Source organism: Taudactylus pleione, unplaced genomic scaffold, assembly GCF_031769625.1.
Source record: "Taudactylus pleione unplaced genomic scaffold, aTauple2 ptg000086l, whole genome shotgun sequence".
NCBI classification, from domain to species: domain Eukaryota; kingdom Metazoa; phylum Chordata; class Amphibia; order Anura; family Myobatrachidae; genus Taudactylus; species Taudactylus pleione.
Window position 1 is genome coordinate 25184794 of NW_028284488.1, and position 22109 is coordinate 25206902.

Consider the following 22109-nt stretch of genomic DNA (forward strand, 5'->3'; position numbering starts at 1 on the left):
AAGTATTGATAGGTGTCTAGAAGACTTCTACTCTGATTGAGCATTGGATAGAAGCAGACTCCTGACACTGCAGTGTAGTGTTACCAATAGCATCCTTCCTACTATTTGGTGGCAGTTTGTTACATGCCACAACAGGTCTTGTGGCCACTTCCCCAATATGTATCATCGGCAACAGTGCAGTGATTAGTTCCACAGTGGAACGCAAGCCAAAATTCACTTGGTCTAAGGTTAATCAATTTAACCTAAACCAACTTCATTTTATATACAAGCCCTTGTTGTCAATGTTTTTGCTGCCTACAGTTATTATGTCATTTGTAACATGCTTGCCTACCAACCCAGAATGGTGTAACCACTTTGGTGCTCATTTACAATTGAACATCAAGTTTATGACACACCTCTCAGGCAGGCCAACTCACACACACATCAGCACTGTGCACACACAGTAGGTGTTGCTTTCCCTCAAACTAGGAAAGTATGGTGTAGATAATTATCTTACTGTTGTCTATGGCAGTGGTTTCCAAACTGGGTGCCATGGCACCCTGGGCTTGCAGGGGTGCCACGAGTTGGTGGTCCAGTACCCAATAAAATGATTTTTAGTCAATGTGATACGCAAAACTAGTGCTGGTGGCTGCCAATCAGAAAATATGTGGAGAAAAAGAAGCGCAGCCCTGTCAACCACCACATAACTGATCCCAAGGATGACAGGTAAGCACAATTTACTTAATTTAATAATTTCCGCTCAATAAGAAACTTTTGGACCATGGGTGCCGTGTAAACAATGCCGATACTCTAGGGTGCCGTGATTCGAAAAAGTTTGGGAACCACTGGTGTATGGTAATCTGCTGTATTTATTTTTGACAGTTGGTGCCTTAATTCTGTACTACAGAATATCATTTCTAGCTCTCTATACTTAATTGTTGATAAAGAAAATAGTAAAGATTTTTGTATTTAATTCACACCAATAATATTATCATCTACAAGTACAATACATTTGGTTAAATTAGGCACAGTTGTGAAAGCAATTGCAAATTCTTGCACCTGTTATTAGTTACATACTTCTGAAATTAAAGAATTATTTAAAATAAAAAATTTTAACTTTATACTAAACACATGTTGCTTATGTGACAAGTGTGTCATTTTATATTTTATAGTATGAACAAATGTATCCATTGGCCAAATTATGTACTTTAATTTAAAATGTAGACAGTGCCTATGCTTGATTACATAGTAATGAATTAAAAATGTAAAAGTGCTTTTAATACATAGGGCTCTATTTATTAACATTATTTTGACTAAAATAAAGTGAAAAAGAGTGTTTTCACACCCTTTTCACATTATTTTAGTATCACATATAGTTATTACAGGGCAATTGGAGCAACCTCTAAGTATCACTTATTTTTAGTAAGCAGATTGCATTTCCCATAATTGTAATGAGAAATGTGATCTGACCAGAGTTACTAAAAATAAAATGTGAAAAAAATACCGAGGGAGGCCTTGTGATAATAACGCCAACTGGAAGTGGCCTTATCCATGGTCTCCCCCGGTTACCAGACTCCTGCTCCGCTTTAACGGGGAGAGCAGAGCCCGGAGTCTGTCCCAGTAATCAGCTGTGTGGTCTAAATGCGAATTCAGTCGTTAATATCACACTACAATCTGCATTCAATATGCGGATTGTAGTAAATAGAGCTCATATTGGTGTATTTATTAAACTGAAAAGCTCTCTTTCTGGTGAAAACGTGTGTTTCTGCTGGAGATACTATAGAGTTGCTCCCTATACATTAAGGAGTTCTAACAGTGTTATTGTCAGCAGTGGTCCCCACCAGTGGTAAGATTCGCAGCATCTCACCAATTTAACACAGATCTGAATAACAGAAGAAAATCAATGAAAAAATGCTTTATTACTCCAATAAAGCATGTGAGCTTTTTTGGCGTTGATGTAATAATTGTCATCTATGTGCGCTTGACACATCTATATGCTAGATTTATGGTAGCACATATACAGTATTACTCAAAATACATATGTAGATATGGAAATGGCCTTCTTTAAAAACTTGCCAATTTTTGTTATGATGTGGTCACCTGGGGGCACATCATATTTCCTCACTTGTCCCATACCTCCCAATGCTGCAAATCACAGCATCCTGTTGAAGGGACTTAGGTAATGGGTGGCATATGGGACAATGTCTACCTCTTGCTGTAGCTTATCAATACTACCCAAATACTTCAGGAGTCTCTAAACCTCCTCTAGCCATAATCCAACAAAAATACTAAACTAAAAAGCAAATAAAGACCGGGAGACTAACTTATGGCGGATTTAAAACTTTTTTTTATAAGTTATATTTCATTAATTACTGATATTTAACTGAATACTGGTGGCAACCTGAAGCATGCACAATGAGTGCCTTCCCCATTTACATTATATTAATAATATTAGATCCCCTTGCAGGTGGTATTTGCAATCCACATGGAGGTGATATCGCGAAAATATATAATAAACTGCACTTGACTAAATATGCATCATATTGGCCACTGTTTGCCCCAAATAACTAAGAAGACGAGACAGACAAACAAACAAATACAATACATAAAACACAAACTATTGGGTTAGGCTGAATAAATAGGTCTAAACCAGGCCTCGTCTCTCATATAAACTAGTAAAAAGCTCCCCTCTAATTGGCTGGCCAGATGACATCACCAATCATGGGCAACAAAAATTAGCCCTACCCTACAGTATCTGGCCCTTACTGCATATTCTAGAAGGACTGTCTTGGAGTGGGGTGGGGGGTTATTCTCTTCTGGCTTGTTGAATAGTTTTCTCTTTTATGTTCTAATCTAAGCCAATGTATTGTGTACAATATATATCAGTGATACAGAATTATTATAGTATTTGTTCAGTTTCCTCTTTTCCCCTAATACAGTATGCTGTGTGACGTCACAGAGCAGGAAATACAAATATGTTTCTATTGCACAATTACTTTTTCTTGACCATCAATAAATTATTATGCTGCATTTCCTATATTGTTCATAAAATAACCAAGTATGCATAAAATAGTAATAGTAATGTAGTTGATGGTACGGTACTGCAAACTCCAAGGAGTAGTTATTACTCTTTAGGTATTCCACTCACAAGCATATGTGGTCTTCTTAATTAGTTAGAAATGTTTCTGCCTTTATAATCAGAATATGACTTTATTATATATATATATATATATATATATATATATATATATATGTATATATATATATATTTAGAGCCATTCGCTGAAAGCCATAATTTCAGTCACAAAGCTGGATTCAGGACAACATCTTTGGAACACTCACAAGAATGATCTGGGTGTTAATAGACATACAGAGACATTGGAAGATGAACAGAATTCAGTGCCTATAAGGATTGACTATGAATTGCATAACCCAGCATCATTGTCCTCTTGCATAGGCAAAAAAAAATATTGTCTTCGACACAAACCTAAATTGAAAAATGTCCTTTGAAACTATCTAAAAAAAAACATTTAATTCTTATGGGAATGTAAATTATATTCATAACACAGACTGTTCCACTGCAGCTGGAGATAACAGCAGCTGGGAGGGATTGCTACGGAATTTTCAGAATTAACTTTGTTTTTACTTCAAAAGATCCCACCTAAGAACTGAATTTCTATGCTGTTCACTAACCTGTAATTGTGTTACTTAGCTGCATTAGATGCCAGAGGATTTCATGCATCTACTAACAAAAACATTTCTTGTTAATTGTGTGCTTTAATTGCAATCTGTTTTATTACTACTTCCACGGGGAACATCACACTAGAGAATAGTAAATGAAAACAATACAACATGGTACACATGATTCTATTGTTCGCAAAGAGGTTTACAGCTCTGGCAAAAGCATGATGTACTATGTGAATTAATTGATGCTCTAGGCTAGTTGTGTCATTTATAATGGAAGACAATGAATTGCATGACAATATATGACTGGCTCATTGTCCCCGATCATACAAAAATCATAGTACAAAGATGATGCCGCAAGTGCTAGATTTATGCTGATGTTATGTAAACAACACAGACATTGTGCATATTTCTAATACAGAATCACAGGCTTATGAAATAAGCATTTCTACTTTTATATAGATTTTAAATGCCTTCCCTTACTTGTAGTGTTCATCCATCCTACAATGCGATCCATAGCTTATGTTTTAATGAGCCATGTCCTGGTTCTAACCTATAGAGCACTTCTCCAATCAACTCCCACCTTACGTTTTTCAGCCACTGTTTTAGATTCTCACAGATCAGGAGCTTCCCAAAAATTGTACAAGATAAGTGGTCCTAGTTATATTAAACATTGGGATTATGCTCAATAGAACAAATGATGGGAGTCCCAGGGGAGTAAGCCCTACCATATTATTATAAGCAGGAGGGGAAGATATTTAGAAAACAATGTAAGTGAAAAAACACAAAAGGATTTCTCTAGCATCCAGGGTGAAACCAAATTGCTGTCAGGAACAGGACACAGGCTTTATACCACGGTGTGAAGAATCCCATTAAAATATGCATGTGGTTCTAGTTACTGTAGGTGGAAAATGTGAAAAGAGGTTTGTCGCTGCTTTGTTCAAATCACATACTGCCTTGCACTTTACCTCTCATATCATATACTAGGAAGATGAGAAACCCTCAAATTTAACCTGTATTATACAACATATAACTAGTACATTTCTGTCTTAAAAAAGATTGATAGGAGACTATTTTGTTGACTTTGTGATAAAAAAAAGAAAGTACCTTTGGACTTCTCTTTTATTTTTTTTCCCCAACTGCTTTAATGGCATTGACCATCCTTTAAATTAAATTTAACTAATAGAATGCTAATGAATCTATCTCTATGATTTCACATGTAAACTCCAAGCACAGGCATTAGGCTGTGCAGGATTAACTCCTATGGACCGATCTAGATGTCTCATTTACCACAATGGCTAACTCACGATGGGGCCTATTCATGATGTTAATTATCAGGGTCCATTCGAACCCCAATAATTACCATACGAACTCGCTGCGGATTCATCGTTGCTCCGGCGTGGTGACAGCTGATGCGAAAATCAGCTGTTCCGCGAGCGGCTTCACTGCTCCTTTTCAGAGCAGTTAATCTTTTCACTGCTCCTTTCAGAGCAGTGATGGGAGTGCACATGCGCGACCTACAGGTCACGCATGCGCACAAGAGCCCCAACATCCAGCAGAAGGAGCCTTACAGGGGCGGAGGGATCCAAAAGGATCCTTCTTCGCGACCTGGGACTCCTTCCCTTAGGGAAGGAGCGGGTGTTGGGAGCATTCACCATCTGAAGATGGCGAATGCTCCCTCACTCAAGCTCCAAAAATATTATATTTTTGGAGCTTAATGAATTCTGTCCCCATACTAGTGTATGGAGAGAGCGGGCCATTCCGTCAGAGGAAGATAAGCAGGAGATATCTGTGATATCTCCTGCTTTACCTTCTTGATGAATGGCCGAATACTTAATTTTTACATTGCTTTTGTAAAAATTAAGTGATGATGAATAGGCCCCTAAAGCCCTAAATCCAAACTCTGTCCAATTACCTGGAACAAAAATATTATGAGATATGCTTCTGCACTTTTATTGTGATATAAATCTAAACACCAGTTTGCAAGTTGCTGTATACAAACTTCAAATAGGCAGGGAGAAGGTGACCGAAAACTGTACAAGGAGGATCAGGAAAATAACCTTAAAAAATATAAAAATAAAAGGATTAATACAGTTGGAAAATGCAATTCCAGTGACACTTTCTGTCCAAAGCTATGTGACTGGCTTTGCACAATATCATCTTCCTGTAACAAGTCATAATAATGGCACATTTCTCCCTGCAGACAGACAACTCCCCAGAAGAGGTGCCAGATACAGGACCATGAGAAAGAAGTGTCACAAATGTCCCAGCAGATGGCTTAGACCACAGGATTTCTCCACAATGCTATCAATGGTCTTTCTAATGTTTCTGCCAGCAACTGACAGCTTGAAACAGAATATTCCTCGGCTCAAGCTTTCTCACAAAGGTAACAGTCTCTTGCAGGATATTTTTCATGTGCTTATTTGGAATTTGGAATGTCATTATTTGCTGTACATGTGTTGACATATAATACCCTATAAGAGTCCGGCTGTAAAAACATTAAATGATTTATGTGTATTAATAGTGTAATAATGTAGAGCTAGCTCATTTTTATATTCTTATTCAACATTTGTCCATAATAATATTCTCTTTTATATATTAACAATTTCAGAGTTAAATCATATTTGCCTACTTTATGGTTATTTCCTCTTTGGGAGATCCAAAGGCAAGTGCAGGGGTTGTGGTGACATAATTTGACTCATCAAAAATGCAGGCCCCTGATATTTCGTCATGCCCATTTCTCTATGGGAGGGTCCCTTTCTCTTTCAGGAATCTGGAGGGCACACTCCACAAAGTTTGTGAGTCTCCTGGATGTATACGGAGAGTAGGCAAGTATGGGTTTAAATTCACAAAACATAAACATGACCAAAACAATGCAATTTTAGTGCTTATGTGAGTTTGGTGTTTAAGGTGCACTGAAGCCACAGAGCTCCATGAAACTCCAAAGTCTACTGTACAGGGAATGCAGCACTTGCAAGCACATTTACAAAGATGAGTGATATCAGTTTAAGAACAAAAAAAAGGATTTATATAATCCAGGCTGCTTTGGTGTGTTTGTGTGCTTGTTTTTAAGAGTATTAGAGTATTTTTAAGAGTATATTGAAGGCAGAGCTGTACCATCTTGGAAGCAAGTATTTTGCAGGAGGAACCCAAATGGGGTGGATATATGATTGATGCTTTTTTATCTTTGTGAGTGCACACTTATCATTAAAATAAGAAATTTTGTAAAGACATTATTGCACTATTTGTGTTGCAGTATTTTTGTGTTTTATTTTAATAATACAAGTAAATGAACACAAGGATCTAAGGATTGGGGAATCAACCCCTACAGATAAGGAGAAGAAAGAACTTCAATCTTTTGATTTGCAAGAGTAATGCTGCCCATCCACTAGACGAGCTGAAAACTACTGCACGTTTACGACATTGTAATCATGCATCCGTGATGAGCCTACACTGATCGAGCAGTCATTCAGTGCAGGCTCATCAATCATCTGGCAACATGCTGAACCTGACATTATCATCAGGTTGACCAGCTTGTTTGCCCGATGATAGATGTCCAATACGACCAGCGTGCACGCGCATTGCTGGTCGTATTAGACATTAAACTGCACGAATTGCGGGCGATTACCAAGCGATTGAGTGATAACTACTGTCATTATCACTCAATCGCTAGGTTTAATCGCCTAGTGGATGGGCAGCTTAATGCTGCATACACACGCAACAACTTGAACAACCATAGATATCATTGATAGATTTCCCTCCAACGTTCTGTAGTGCAGGTCAAACGATTTTGGTTGTACAAACTGATAGATATCTATGATAGATATTTCAGTGAAGCTATAATTTTACAGGCAAATCTTTACAAAATCGTCCAAGTTGGCCTGCATGCATGAAAGACCATAGATATCGTTATCGTTCATTCAGGAACGCACATCGTTGGTTGTTGCCAGGTTGGTCACTGCAAAAAAGTGAATGATATGAATGATAACGATATGAACAACATGAACGATATCGTTCAAATCGCTCATAAAAGTCCTACCGTGTGTACACACAATAAGATTTAATTAGTCTATTCATCTTGGGTGATTGTCTCTGAAATTTGTGCATTTCTATATGTAGAACCGACCTTAGGCGCCATTGTGATTATATATCTTTTTCTGAAAAGATGTGTGATAGTTAAATAGTTTTTGCAGTCTATGTACGGAAATATTTGTATCTTGAAAATAGAGAAAATTTTATTTTAAATCATTTTAAAATATGTCTCATTTTTGCCTGTTCAAGCTCAAACACACACAGGCATTTGAATGACAAGTTTAAACAGTTTACATATCTGCATATGTTGGTCCTAAAATGAAGAGCGATCACAATCAACATCCGACAGGAATTGATCACATGTCAATCTAAAAATGTATCCAATGACATTGAGCTACCATTTATTGCTCGACTGTACTAATGCTCCATGGGATATGGTGGCACAGCCTGAGTGCTAAGGTCTGGATCCATCCAATTTGGTCCACAATGTATACAGGTAGCTCTAGTGCTGATTTGTTGCCAACCATAGCAGACATTTGAAATAGTTTTATACTTCAAAGAAGGTTGTGCACTGACCCCTGTGTTTTGGTTTTGGATCTGTATCTCCTTCAAGGTTTTGGTTTTGCAAACCACCCTCAAGTGTTTTAGTTTTGGTTTTGAATCTGGATTTTTTAAATAAAAAAATAGATAAAAAGTTTTAAAAACAGCTAAAAGCATGTCATTTATGCAATCCAAAACCCGAAACTCTGATTTCAATCATAATTCCGAACCGCAAAAAGATCAGAACCGCGACCCGGATTTACCCGGATCTCCTCAGGAGATTAGAACCGTGACTCGTGAATCCGGGTGGATTCGGATTTCTGGAGAACCGAACCCCACATCTCTACTTCAAACTGATCAAACCAAAAAAGCAAATGTCACTTTTGCTTAAAAAAATTAAAGGAATTAGTACAGTGCAAGTGAAACGTAATATGTATTACTGTTAAAGTACATTCTTTTTTTTACCTAATGATTTAATATCCATAGAGACTTTTACGGAGATCAAATGAATATGTATCATTTTTATCAACACAGCATTATTGTTTCTAAAATATTTTAACACACTGAGCTGGTTTAAAATTTTCTGAAACCAAGCCAAACTTTTATAGCATTCTGTAAAAAATGTGTAGGTGAGTAAATGTAAAAAATGTTACACCCATAGAACTGTGAAGTGATTGTTTAGCATTATAAGCACTGAGTCATACACCAAAAATGCAGGAAAACAGACTGCTAGGTGTAACCCTCGCTCTAATGACTTCTAGAACTTAATTCTGCTTTTGATTTATAAATATGCAGTGATGGAGAAAGTCGGATGTTCACCTTTTTTATACTTTTACATTATCACCACTCCATCATCTCCACACATACAAAAGAATAAACAAAACATATATATATTTTTCCATCTGGAAATCATCTATTGCCATTGATATGTGCTTTCCTGCAAACATCCGGATTTCCTCTTCTACAACAAAACTGACAGAGGTGTTAGCTTGTACTTGAATATGCTGAGTTCACTCTATTCATTATTCTACAGTTTAGAAAGAAACTACACAGGACATTTCAGCAAAATGTAACACCTTGTCAGATCTTGCTACAGTTTTACACTATTAAAGGTTATATAGGGCTTGCAGAAAAACACATCACTAGAACAGGGGTTTAATTTGATATTTGTGAGCACCATAGCAACATGATGTAAGGGTCCCTTTGTACTCAATACTCTATGGCTAATGCCCTGGCATGACAAACGAGGATGTGTGGCCATCATCAAGTGGTGTATGCTTTCCGCACCCTCCCCTTGTCACATATGTTCCCTTACTATTCTTCACTTGTCACGTATGACCAAGCCCTGAAACCTATCACACAAGTTCCTACCTGAACAGTGGAGATAATGGGAGTCAATTGTCTTCTTCGCAGTAATTTCTACTGCTGCTGCTCCATGATGTGAGGAACTCTGTTCAGAGTGCCAGTCAAGCTGAAGTAAGAAGCCTCATGCCTTAGCCAGCCTCGATAAGAAAAAAACTACTTAACCAGGGCTTCTGGTCCGAGTGTCAGAAGGCAGATGGAACCAGAAATATCAAACAGTCTATCCAGTTCCCATTCTAGATTGTATAATAAAAACAGACAGTGTATGCTTAACTGCACAGATTGGCTATCATACTATCATATTGCTACACTGATAATGTATATAGTAATTGTTGATCCAGGCACACAATTTGTGATACCAGACATTGATACACAGCTCATGATCATTATAATGTATTCAGTACTTAAAGCAAAGGCTAAATGGCCCTGCCCCTCATATATACTGCGTGTCTCTCTCTCTCTCATTAAATAAGTCCCATGATGAACGACATTTCGACCACATCATGGGCCTTAAAAAGATCTTTTGAAGAGAGAGGGAGTAAAAAAAAATTCTGAAACAATTAAGTGTGACAAATATGCTAAAATAATAGAATAGAATAATTCAGGAAGGGGGAAAACCTTTCCACATCACTGTGTGTTTGTGTGTGTGCATATATACTTCAAGTACTGTAAGTTATGAGGTGGGACCTACATGATTTGGACTTGTTTTTCCAGCACATCCCATAGATGCTCGATCGGATTGGTAAATTTGTGAAATTTTTATAAGCCGGCCGATGGTGCACTGTATTCTGATCTAACCTCCCCCACTCCAATCCCCCTCCCACCGGTGACGAGTACTCACCTCAGTCCCAGTTTCACTTCATCCGCTGGCTTCAGACCAGTCAGACAGAGTCTCTCTGCATGTGTGGAAGGTCTGATGGGCATGCAGGAGGGTTTAATTTTATTGACCATTGAATTTTTTTCCCTGTGAATGGGTGGGTAGGTGGCCCCAGTGCATTGCTTTGCCCAGGGCCCACACTGCTGTTAAGACAACCCTGTTTGGAGGTCAAGTCAACACCTGAACTCTTAGTCTCAAACCATTCCTGAAAAATGTTTGCATATTGGCAGGGCACATTATCCTGCTGAAAGAGGCCACTGCCATGAGGGAATACTGTTGCCATGAAGGGGTGTATTTGGTCTGCAACAATGTTTAGGTAGGTGTTACATGTGAAAGTAACATTCCCATGAATGCCAGGACAGCAGAACATTTCCCAGAGCATTACAATGCCTCTGCCACCTTACCCTTCCCATAGTGCATGGTGCCATCTCTTCCCCAAGTAAATTACACCCACTCACCTAGCAGTCCACATGATATAAAAGAACACATGATTCATAAGACCTGGCCACCATCTTCCCTTGCTCCATGGTCAAGTTCTGACACTCACATGACCATTATAGGTGTTTTGGCAGCGGAAAGGAGTCATCATGGGCAATCTGACTTTAAAATCTGGAAGCACTACTAACCAAGTGCTAATTGAAATTCAGATAATAATAGCTATCATGTTGGTTTCTTATACATATTCTTCTTAACATTGTTTCCTAATCTAGTGTGGATTTCTCCAGCCCCCTCCCCCCTCACCCCCTTTCTTGAAACCTTTCTGTCATAACCAGCATTAACTTTTTCGGTAATTTGTGCTAGAGTAGCTCTTCTGTGGGATAGAGCCAGACAGGCTTGCCTCTGCTCTCCACATGCATTGGTGAGCCTTGGGCCTCAATGACCCTGTCTTTGGTTCACCAGTTGTCCTTCCTTGGACCACTATTGGTAGGTACTAACCACTGCTCCAATCCAGTCATCTAGCCATCACAATTTGGAAGTCACTCAGATTATTACACTTGGTCATTTTTCCTGCTTACAAATCATCAACTTCCAGAACTGAATGGTCACTTGCTGCCTAATATATCCCACCCCTTGACAGGTGCCATTGTAGTGAGATAATAAATGTTATTTACTTCACCTGTGAGTAGTTTTAATGTTGTGGCTAATCTGTGTATATGTCATTCGTAGTTTCAATTAACCGTAGGGGAACCCTTCATCATACTTGCTGAATCACCAACACAGAGTTGATACATGTTGTCGCACTGTCTTAGTCAAATTCCAGTGAACACAAGGAAGAATTCCCATCTAATATACTTTCTATTTACAAAATGCTTCCCATGTTATGAGGTTTTAATTGGTAGCCCTGTCCCAGCACAAATACCAAGGCCATAAACAAGTTGTTTATGCACAGTAACAATTTTCTGAACATATCAGCATAATAGCAACTTTCTGCACAATAATAACTTTTCTATGCATTTCAATGCATGATCATTAAATGCTCAGCAATCAATTATTAATATAGTCAGCAAGTTAGCAGATACAATATTCTGCGACTGCTACAGAATTATCTTTTCAAGGCCTCAGCAACACTGTTGTTTACCTAGGACATGTAAAAAGTACTCAATTGACTGTATCCATAACACCACGGTAGCCTTACTTAATACCATATCCTCATGCGAGAATCCAATCAACTAATATGGGGGTACGTGCAGTGCCACCCATTGATTTTATGCTTGCCTTGGCAACCATCATCATTAGTATATGCACTTGCACCAGCCACATGCTGGGTGCCAGAGATATGCCAGAATCAGCTTTCCCTTCCCCCATAGGCAAACACAGGGGGGTTCCAGTTGCCTGGAAACCCCCCTCCCAAGCACACACCATGACCACAATAGAAATAGTAATATAATATTATTTTAATAATGCTGCATGTTCTTCTCAGAATCATGAATAAAATTATCAGCACCACCTGTGGATCTTTTAACATATCAGCCAGTAATAAAAGCAGTGGTAGGGGTGCACTGCTACTGCTATAGACCATCAATAGGGTTAATTATCAATACTGTATAACAATACACTATCCAGTGCATAAGGAGACCATATATATATATATATATATATATATATATTTATATGGCCAGGGCAGTGCTATGTTCTTCTGCTGCTCCCCCAGACTCCCGGACTTGCTCTAATACTCTGGAATGGTGCCCACATCTGAAATAAAAACATTCAGCTCAGGCAGGATAACCCTACTGCCACATATAATGGGTTACTGTGATCGCTGGTCCTGTATATGCTGGACTTATGACACACAATACACTATATGTCGCTGGATAAGTGCTAATTATGCCATCTTTATGGACTGGCCACACTCACTCTAAAATCAAGCATTTGGAAACCCCCCTCTACAAATCCTGTGTTTGCCACTGTCCCCATATGCACTGAGCTTTTCATACACACCCAAGACACTCCCATGACACTCTCACAATACAGTGTGGTTAAACGCAATCACATTGTCACCACCCAGTTCCCATCCCGAAATGCCCTATTTCACAAAGTGACAAAACCGTCCAAGTTTAGTCCAACTTAGAATAGGACAGACATATGCAAAGATGTGTAAATTTGCATCTGGGCAATTTTTGTGTCTGTGAATAGAGATCCGTGTGACTCAGAATCAGCCCTATAATTTCCTAGCACAATCACCACTAGGTTCTACACATCCTACACTCCACTCCCTGGTTTTTTGCAACCCCTGTTGCCCTGTCCCACTCAGTTCAGATGCAGGCAGGTGGCCTCTGCAGTGGTGTCACATAGGTGCGCAGAAGTGAAGTTATCAAGGGGCACACACTTGGGTGTCCAAAGGTCGCACTGTGGGAACTATTTGTGTGAGCTATTTTCACATTAGCACTGACTTAGGGAGGGGGGAGCTTGTGTCTGGGGAATAGAGGGCAGGAGGCAGAGGATGGGTTAAAGATGGAGTGGACTGGCAAGTCCTTTTCAGATTAGACATGTGGGCAGAGCTGTCAAGAGCTGACACAGTCCTGGGTACCAGCGGGGTCTTGGCCAAATCCAGGAGTCATGACCATACCCCCTCCAATTAAGAAATTTAAAAATGTACTTTGCATGCTGCTCCTTAGCAGCTGAAGCGGCCCCGCGAGCTGCAAAGGAGGACAGTGTACCCTACAGCAGCTGACCTGGGCCCCAAATGGGCCCTTCAAAGAAGCACAGGTAAGTAGTAGCCGTTCACCCCTCTTGCTGCCCCTGCATATAGGAAGGGGTAAAATGGATGATGGAGGTGAAGGGAATGGGGAAAGGTGATGGGAATGATGCAGAGCGTTTTTGAAGTATCCCAGCATGTTCTGGGTCTGTTTCACTAATGCGTGTGTGTCATCATCATCCCGGACCGTCGGGCGGATAGTACCGGTACTCCATTCTTCACTTCCTGCACATGGGCACAGGTGGGGATATAATGTAAGGACCTTTTAGTCTTTTTTTGTATTTACTGTGACTGCACCCTGCTAACAGGGTTCTGTGTATTCCTGAAATGTTGATGACATGATGCTTTGAAAGAGATTTCACCTTCTGCCAGCCCTGTGAGCACCGTGACTGGTTTATTCTGCTTTGTGGATCTACCATATGGAAACAGAGAGAGAATATATATGGGTATATATATATATATATATATATATATATATATATATACACTAGAAATTGCACCCAACACTGTCTGGGTGTTGTTCTTTTGCACTGCCCACAGCATGCTCTAATGGGCATCTCCACCCATGTTAGCATGCTTGGCATTGCGCACCCATCCTTCCCCTGTCAGTACACTCTCCCCGCTCTCTGCTCTGGTCTACTGATGATCTTCGAGTTGTGTATTGGGAGTTGAGGTGAGAGAGCAACAGCAGCAGGCGCATACCGAGCAAGCAATGTGATGACCTCATTTTTATCAGCAGCCATCTTAATTATATATATATATATATATATATGTGTGTGTGTGTGTGTGTGTGTGTAGGTGCTCCTTGAAACTCTATAAAAGTGTCTAATGGTATATAATATATGATCCTTGCCTCCCTCTGGTGCTGTGTGCCTCCCATTGTCTAGCTTTGGTCGTGTACACAGTTACACAGTGCATGGAAGAGAGTAGTCACCCATAGCCTAACTCCCTGTCATTTTCAGATATTACGTTCTGGTTTCTCAGAGATGGACATTGTCACTGAGCTTAGTAAATAAAAAGTGGGGTACCGTAGAACCACAGCTGAATTTCATTGAATTTCAGACATGCAGCCATTCCACAACTAACCTGAGTGTCAGGAAGTTATGATCTTTTTCTGTGATGTCACTTTTACTTGCAGTCATGTCTGTTTTGAATGCAGTTAGGAGATGTAGCTGAATTATTACACCACACCTTGCCAACTACTTGGAAAGTATAAGACAAATTGTAAATAGACATGACTGACACATCTCAAAGTGTATTAAATGAAATATTTGAAAACATATCCTTTAGTTTATAGTGTAAATTTACTGAACATGGTTAAACTGTTTTGCACAATTGCCATAATCAGCTTATTGGTGAATAAACACAAGTTGCGTAAAAAACAGTAAACGTGTGCCAAATAAAACAGTCTGGGCTAATTACATCTCTAAAATATCAGTGCTGTTTCAAATGCCTGCAATGTCTTTTTCCGCTGTTTTAAGACTGTTTTTGGTCTCCCTTCCTGGAATGAAAGAAGGTCAATCAGAACTGTTCAAAGATGAAGTATTTACTGAAATATGTTTTCCAAATGGAAAAGGTCAATTAACATTTTATAAGCATGGAACATTTCCTTTAAACATGTTTTTATAATTCAAAAAAGCCAAACAAATGACATAGCTTTTCAGTAAGGCTTAGCTATAAAAATTGATTCATGAATGTATATAAATCCATTGTAGTTTGAACTAATGTCTTTGTAAGTCAGCATGATTTAAAATTACCATAAGTTTTAATTCATTGCAACATTAAATGAATTCTAGATTCCTGGTGTCTTGTATCATAATGTCCTTTCTTTCAATTATTTTTGTTAAACATATTTAACTAAATAAACACCCAACAGTATTTTGCAACTACAGTATACTATGAAATTCTAATAAAAATCAAACACATTTTACTGCAATATTAACAAAGTGTATACAAAGTGCATATTATACAGTATGTGAGACTGTTAGCTCAGGGGTAGTCAACATGTACTGTAATACCCCAGCTGTTGCTGTACTATGCAGTTGCACAAAGCAATGAGATATGCATGCTTTTGTAGCAGTTCTTCCTGTCTAGAATTGAATATGCCAGTTTATTATTTTCCTTCTCTTATCAAGTCTACAATCCTCTACAATACCATGCATTCCATTTATGTCTAATCCCATTTCATATAGCCAGAACAGAAAGCATTATATGCATTAATGAATATTTGCAAGTACTGAGCTCTGAAACCCATTAGCTTGGTATAATGCACAGAAACTTGTAAATATACATTTTCATAAATGTATTTTTCATCCTTTCCCTCAGTGTTGTTGTAAGGTTGCTTGCTGGTATATTGCTCATGATTTGGGTAGACTTGTTTATTCATTTATGTTTTGTATTAAGTGAAACAAAAAATAAAATGATATGCATGAGTCTTGATTCATGATATACTTCCCTAATTTGTTATCCTCTGGGAGATTCCGAAGGAAAGGTCCAGATTGGAGGTGTGGGGATGGTGTGGGGGGTTTGCACTGTATATCACATTATTGTGGCTTTGCATGCTGCTGCTCAATGCTGTGGTTTTTCCAAAAAAATAATGATTCTTCAGGTCCCAGACTGCCCACTTTCCTACACTCCAGGAAGTATGAGACACTCCTCAATATGTGGAACATTCCCAGAAATTCTGGGAGAGTGGGCAAGTATGACTTATGATGATCACACACTTGCCTGCCAGCTGAGAAACAGGATCCGTGTATTATTTGGCCATTCATGTAGGTGTTCACATTGGGCAGAATCAGTTATTAAGCACTGTGAGGTTGATTCAGGAGCTGATCGTAGATTCCCGATAGTTGGGAATCTGCGTGTGCACAGGACCTGTTCTATGCATGTGCAGAATGGGTTCTGCGTGATTGGATGCAGACCAGCAGCAGACTTTCAGTGATTGACAGTCTGCTGGTGTTTGGGGGCGGGAAGGGGGCAGCAACAGCCTCCGTTTTCCAGTAGTCGGAATCTATTCTGAAAGGGCTGGGGGCAGCTCAGCTACTGAAGGAGTGCTGGGCTCGCCCAAAGCCTGGCATTAAATGGGAGGTGTGTCGCATGGGCACGCCCCCAATTAGTGGCACATAGGGGCGTGGTCTATGGTAAGTAGGCCATGCCCCATTACAGATGCACGGATCTTCGCCGCACGCAGGGTGAGGGGTATCGGAGTCCCTCTCCGAACAGGGCGCAGCAGCACCGCTGGGAGTTCCAAATGGAAAAGCCTCCACGCTCACAGATGTATGTCCTCGTCCATCTAACCACAAAATGGCTACAGTCTGAGATGCTGACAGGACCACAGATCGTCGAAAGAGTTGTGATGGACCGGTATCTGCAATCGTTACCTGCATCTCTGCGCAAGTGGGTGAGCCATGTGGACTCTAAGTCTGCAGATCAGTTAGTTGAACTGGTGGAGAGGTACGTGGCTGCTGAGGAGCTGTTGAGTCTTCCCCACCAAGCCCCAATGGCTGGAGGGGGGGGTTTGAGGCCATGATCCCCGTCAGATGGAGATTTCCTAGCATCTGTTTGACATCTGCGATGGCCAGCCTGCATGACCTCATGGATCAAGGATCACACAGATGATCTGATGCTGAGTCCGTGTACGGATCATTAATGCATGCAGGAGGCATGACACTTCCTGCTGCATTACCATATTAGCAAGGATGCGTCCTCCTACCTGAGGCCTTTTCCAGTTGAGCACAGTAGACATACTTTTTCTAATTTTGGCAGCAACCAGGTATTCTGGTATGACTGTAGATCTGATCAATTTTCTAAACTGGGGATATATTTACTAAAGTGAGAGTGTTTAGAAATGGAGATGTTGCCCATAGCAACCAATTAGTTTATACTTAACATTTAACTAGCACCTTCTAGAAGATAAGAGCTAGAATCTGATTGGTTGCTATGGGCAACATATCCACTTCTAAAAACTCTCACTTTATTAAATATACCTCTAGATCTTTCTCAGGCATTGTGCTTCTTTTAGGGCCACAATATCAGGGCACTTGGCTAGTCTGCCAATTGGAATCTGTATGTTATACCGCCGGACTTAAGCCCGGCGGATGATATACAGACGCTGGAGGCCGGCAGATGGAGATCCTGACAGGGTAAGTATTAACCCTATCCCTACCCCTCTCTCCCCCATAACCCTAACCCTCCCTTGCCTAAACCTAACCTCCCCCCCGGGGGTGCCTAACGCTAACCCCCCTTCCCCTAGCCTAACCTTAACCCTCCCGGGGGGGCGCCTACCCCTAATTCACTGTGGGAATCTCTAAACCTAACCCTCCCCCCCGCAGCTAACAGCTCCCAACACCCAGCTTACCTACATTCGGTATGCCAGACGTCTGGATTTCTTTGTGGGCTACTGATAGGCATCAGTATTTAGTCACCTATCATTAGTCCCGTGCCGGGCTTTCACTGTCGGGAAGCCGGCGGTCGCCATTTCATCCACCGGCTTCCTGACTACATCCCCTGCCAATTAGCTAATGTGGACAACAATATCACATTGTGTAGCCATCTCAAAAGTCTACAATTTTCTTTAAGTTAGGTAACTGTACCTCCAGTCGATGGCTAGCACAAGACAATTGTTGGCGATTTCATAATAAATTTAGAGGTACAGTGTACTTGCAATCATCTCTCGCAATATGCATTACTCCATTATTATTTCATTGCATGTATGCAACTCACCTTCACCATACAGTCAGGTGCATAAATATTGGGACATTGACAGAATTTTCATATTTTGGCCTCTATTCACCACCACAATGGCTTTGAAATGAAACAAACAAGATGTGCTTTAATTGCAGACTTTCAGATTTAATTTGAGGGTAATTGCATCCAAATCAGATGAACGGTGTAGGAATTACAACGGTTTCTCTATGTGCCTCCCACTTTTTAAGGGGCCAAAAGTAATGGGACAAACGAAACAATCCTAAATCTAACTTTCACTTTTTAATACTTTGTTGCAAATCCTTTGCAGGCAATTACAGCCTGAAGTCTGGAATGCATAGACATCACCAGATGCTGGGTTTCATCCCTGGTGATGCTCTGCCAGGCCTCTACTGCAAATGTCTTCAGTTCCTGCTTGTTCTTGGGGCATTTTCCCTTCAGTTTTGTCTTCATCAAGTGAAATGCATGCTCAATCGGATTCAGGTCAGGGGATTGACTTGGCCATTGCATAAAATTCCACTTTTTAGCCTTAAAAAACTCTTTGGTTGCTTTTGCAGTATGCTTCGGGGCATTGTCCATCTGCACTGTGAAGCGCCGTCCAATGAGTTCTGAAGCATTTGACTGAATATGAGCATATAATATTGCCAGAAACACTTCAGAATTCATTCTGCTGCTTTTGTCAGCAGTCACATCATCAATAAATACAAGGGAACCAGTTCCATTGGCAGCCATACATGCCCATGCCATGACACTACCACCACCATGCTTCACTGATGAGGTAGTATGTTTTGGATCATGAGCAGTTCCTTTCCTTCTCTTCCCATCACTCTGGTACAAGTTGATCTTTGTCTCATCTGTCCATAGGATGTTGTTCCAGAACTGTAATGGCCTTTTTAGATGTTGTTTGGCAAACTCTAATCTGGTCTTCCTGTTTTTGTGGCTCACCAATGGTTTACATCTTGTGGTGAACCAACTATATTCACTCTTGTGAAGTCTTCTCTTGATTGTTGACTTTGACACATATACACCTACCTCCTGGAGAGTGTTCTTGATTTGGCCAACTGTTGTGAAGGGGGTTTTCTTCACCAGTGAAATAATTCTTCTGTCATCCACCACAGTTGTTTTCTGTGGTCTTCCGGGTCTTTTGGTGTTGCTGAGCTCTCCGGTGCGTTCATTCTTTTTAAGAATGTTCCAAACAGTTGATTTGGCCACACCTAATGTTTTTGCTATCTCTCTGATGGGTTTGTTTTGATTTTTCAGCCTAATGATGGCTTGCTTCACTGATAGTGACAGCTCTTTGGAGCTCATATTGAGAGTCGACAGCAACTGATTCCAAATGCAAATGTCACACCTAGAATCAATTCCAGACCTTTTATCTGCTTAATTGATAATGAAATAACGAGGGAATAGCCCACACCTGTCCATGAAATAGCTTTTGAGTTGATAGTCCAATTACTTATGGCCCCTTAAAAAGTGGGAGGCACATATAGAAACCGTTGTAATTCCTACACCGTTCACCTGATTTGGATGTAATTACCCTCAAATTAACTCTGAAAGTCTGCAGTTAAAGCACATCTTGTTTGTTTCATTTCAAAGCCATTGTGGTGGTGAATAGAGGCCAAAATATGACATTTCTGTCAATGTCCCAATGTTTATGCACCTGACTGTATATAAAATGCACATATTATACTTCATTTTTGCCAAATCCTTTACTTACAGTACATCTGTCAATATAACATCTGAACTGCTAAGAATCTAATGAAATCTCACTCTCCTGAGTTTTAATTGCTGCAAATAACTGCATCTGAAAAAATAATAATAATTTCAGTTTCCATTTTAAATAATTTCAAACAATTTTAAATAATTTTGTTTGCTGTCTACTTCTAAATGTCCAGACCTTTCTTCGGCCCTGTTAAAGTTTATAGCTTGCAGAATGTATCAATATAAAACATCACCATTTTGTACAACAGATCATAAGTTCACAACATTTTACTGTTACAGTATACATCACCAAAATCACAGATATATGCTTTCTTTACCTTCAGTGAATATTTCCAGTTCATTATTTATACTTTAACTTTAAACAGTTATACTGAGCCCCTTGCAGAAAACATACCACAGTCATGATATGTTTATTTATGACAGCAGTTCACAAAAAGCTATGACATGTACCACCTGCTCACAGCCAGCGCATGTTCTGATTTAGCCAGCCACAAAATGTGTCCATCTATTTGAAACTGAGCAGGATTAATGTATATTTCATCTTATATGTTCTTTAAGATCCCCTATAAAATACTGTAACACCCGGCTGTCCCTCGTGTAAAAGGCCTTTTTTGGATATGCCAAATGCTCATATCCCTCTTATAATCTCTTTTATCCCTTTTCGGATGTACGGTACAGAATTCTTTTCATGCATACATTTCTACACAGGCTGGCCATGTAACTATTACTGTAGTCTCAATTCAACTGAGGTGTATCCACCCAGAGTTTTATTGTTTCTTGCAGTATGTAATATTAGGGACATTCATGTGGTTAGAAGATACCGCAAACTGAGAGATACTCCCATAAATAATAACAGGATAAGAGATCTGACTTCAGTTATTAAGTTATTCAACTTTCCAAATGAATAGGAACATGTTCAAGCCAAACATTGGAGAGAGCATTACAGCCTCTTGTGCAGCACAGTAAACATACCCTTTAGCAGTTTAGCGTGGAATATGTAATGCTGGGCATACACGGCCAGATAAAATGTTTGTCAGACCGACAGACATTTTATCTGGCAGCCTGCCAGCCGCAGATGTCGCCGGCATACACTGTGAGATTTCTCTCACAGTGTATCAGCCCGACATCTGTGCTCCGCCCCCGGGGGAGGAGACATTTCCCTGTTCAACACATGGAAATGTCTGTCTGTCGGCCGCACCTGAGCATACACTGCCCGATGCGGCCGACAGTTTACCGGTAAATATCGCATCGGACGTGCATGCTGAGCAATCCGGCATGCCCGACCGAGCAATATTTAACCCTCGGTCGCCCGCCCCACAGTCTACAATTATCGGGACGATCCGCCGATATCAGGCGGATCGCCCCGATAATTGTAGCATGTATGGCCAGCATTAGTAATGTTTCACAATGAATTCTTAAAGCAATTGCATATTACATACGAATAATAGGTCTCAAAATATCACCCAATGTTAATACCTGAAAATCGAAACGTTACAAATAGTCTATACATTTAGGGGTCTATTTACTAAGACTCCACATACCGTGGACTTAATGCCACTCCTGCTTTGCCTGCTACAGCTATGAAGCAGGAGCTGGCTATCGCGGGTATTACTAACAATAGACCTGCCGAGGAGGGTGAACGTTAAGTCACCCCCTCGGTGGTGTAAACAGCATAGGAAAGAGACACAGGACTCACCATCACCAAGTCTCCGGAGTCCCGTGTAGCAGGAAGCAGAGAGGAGTTTTTTGTTTTCAACAAACTTTATTAATAAACATCCAAACTAACATAACTCAAGTCCTGCATCTCCAGTGAGGAGAAGCAGATACCGGCAGCTACAGGAGGCGGTATCAGCGAAGGAGAAGACACCCGACGGTAAGTACTCTCTCCCTTAGTAATACCTGGGATACTCAGCGCTGCCATAGGTGTCTATGGCAGTGCTAAGTGCCCCAGGTGCAGTACGATATTCTAGCCTGCACTTAGCGCTGGCAGGCTGCAGGCAGAGAAAATCCCTT

General features: G+C 40.2%; 1 protein-coding gene across 2 annotated transcripts in view; it reads left to right on the forward strand.

Moving 5' to 3' along the window:
• SEMA3D (semaphorin 3D) overlaps window positions 1-22109 on the forward strand; it is a 212171-nt gene that overhangs the window by 54942 nt on the left and 135120 nt on the right. For both annotated transcript variants that reach the window (XM_088468794.1, XM_088468795.1), the window contains one exon: window positions 5867-6049. In XM_088468794.1, coding sequence (XP_088324920.1) covers window positions 5905-6049 — 145 coding nt within the window. In that variant the 5' untranslated portion in view covers window positions 5867-5904. The remainder of the gene's footprint in view (window positions 1-5866; window positions 6050-22109) is intronic.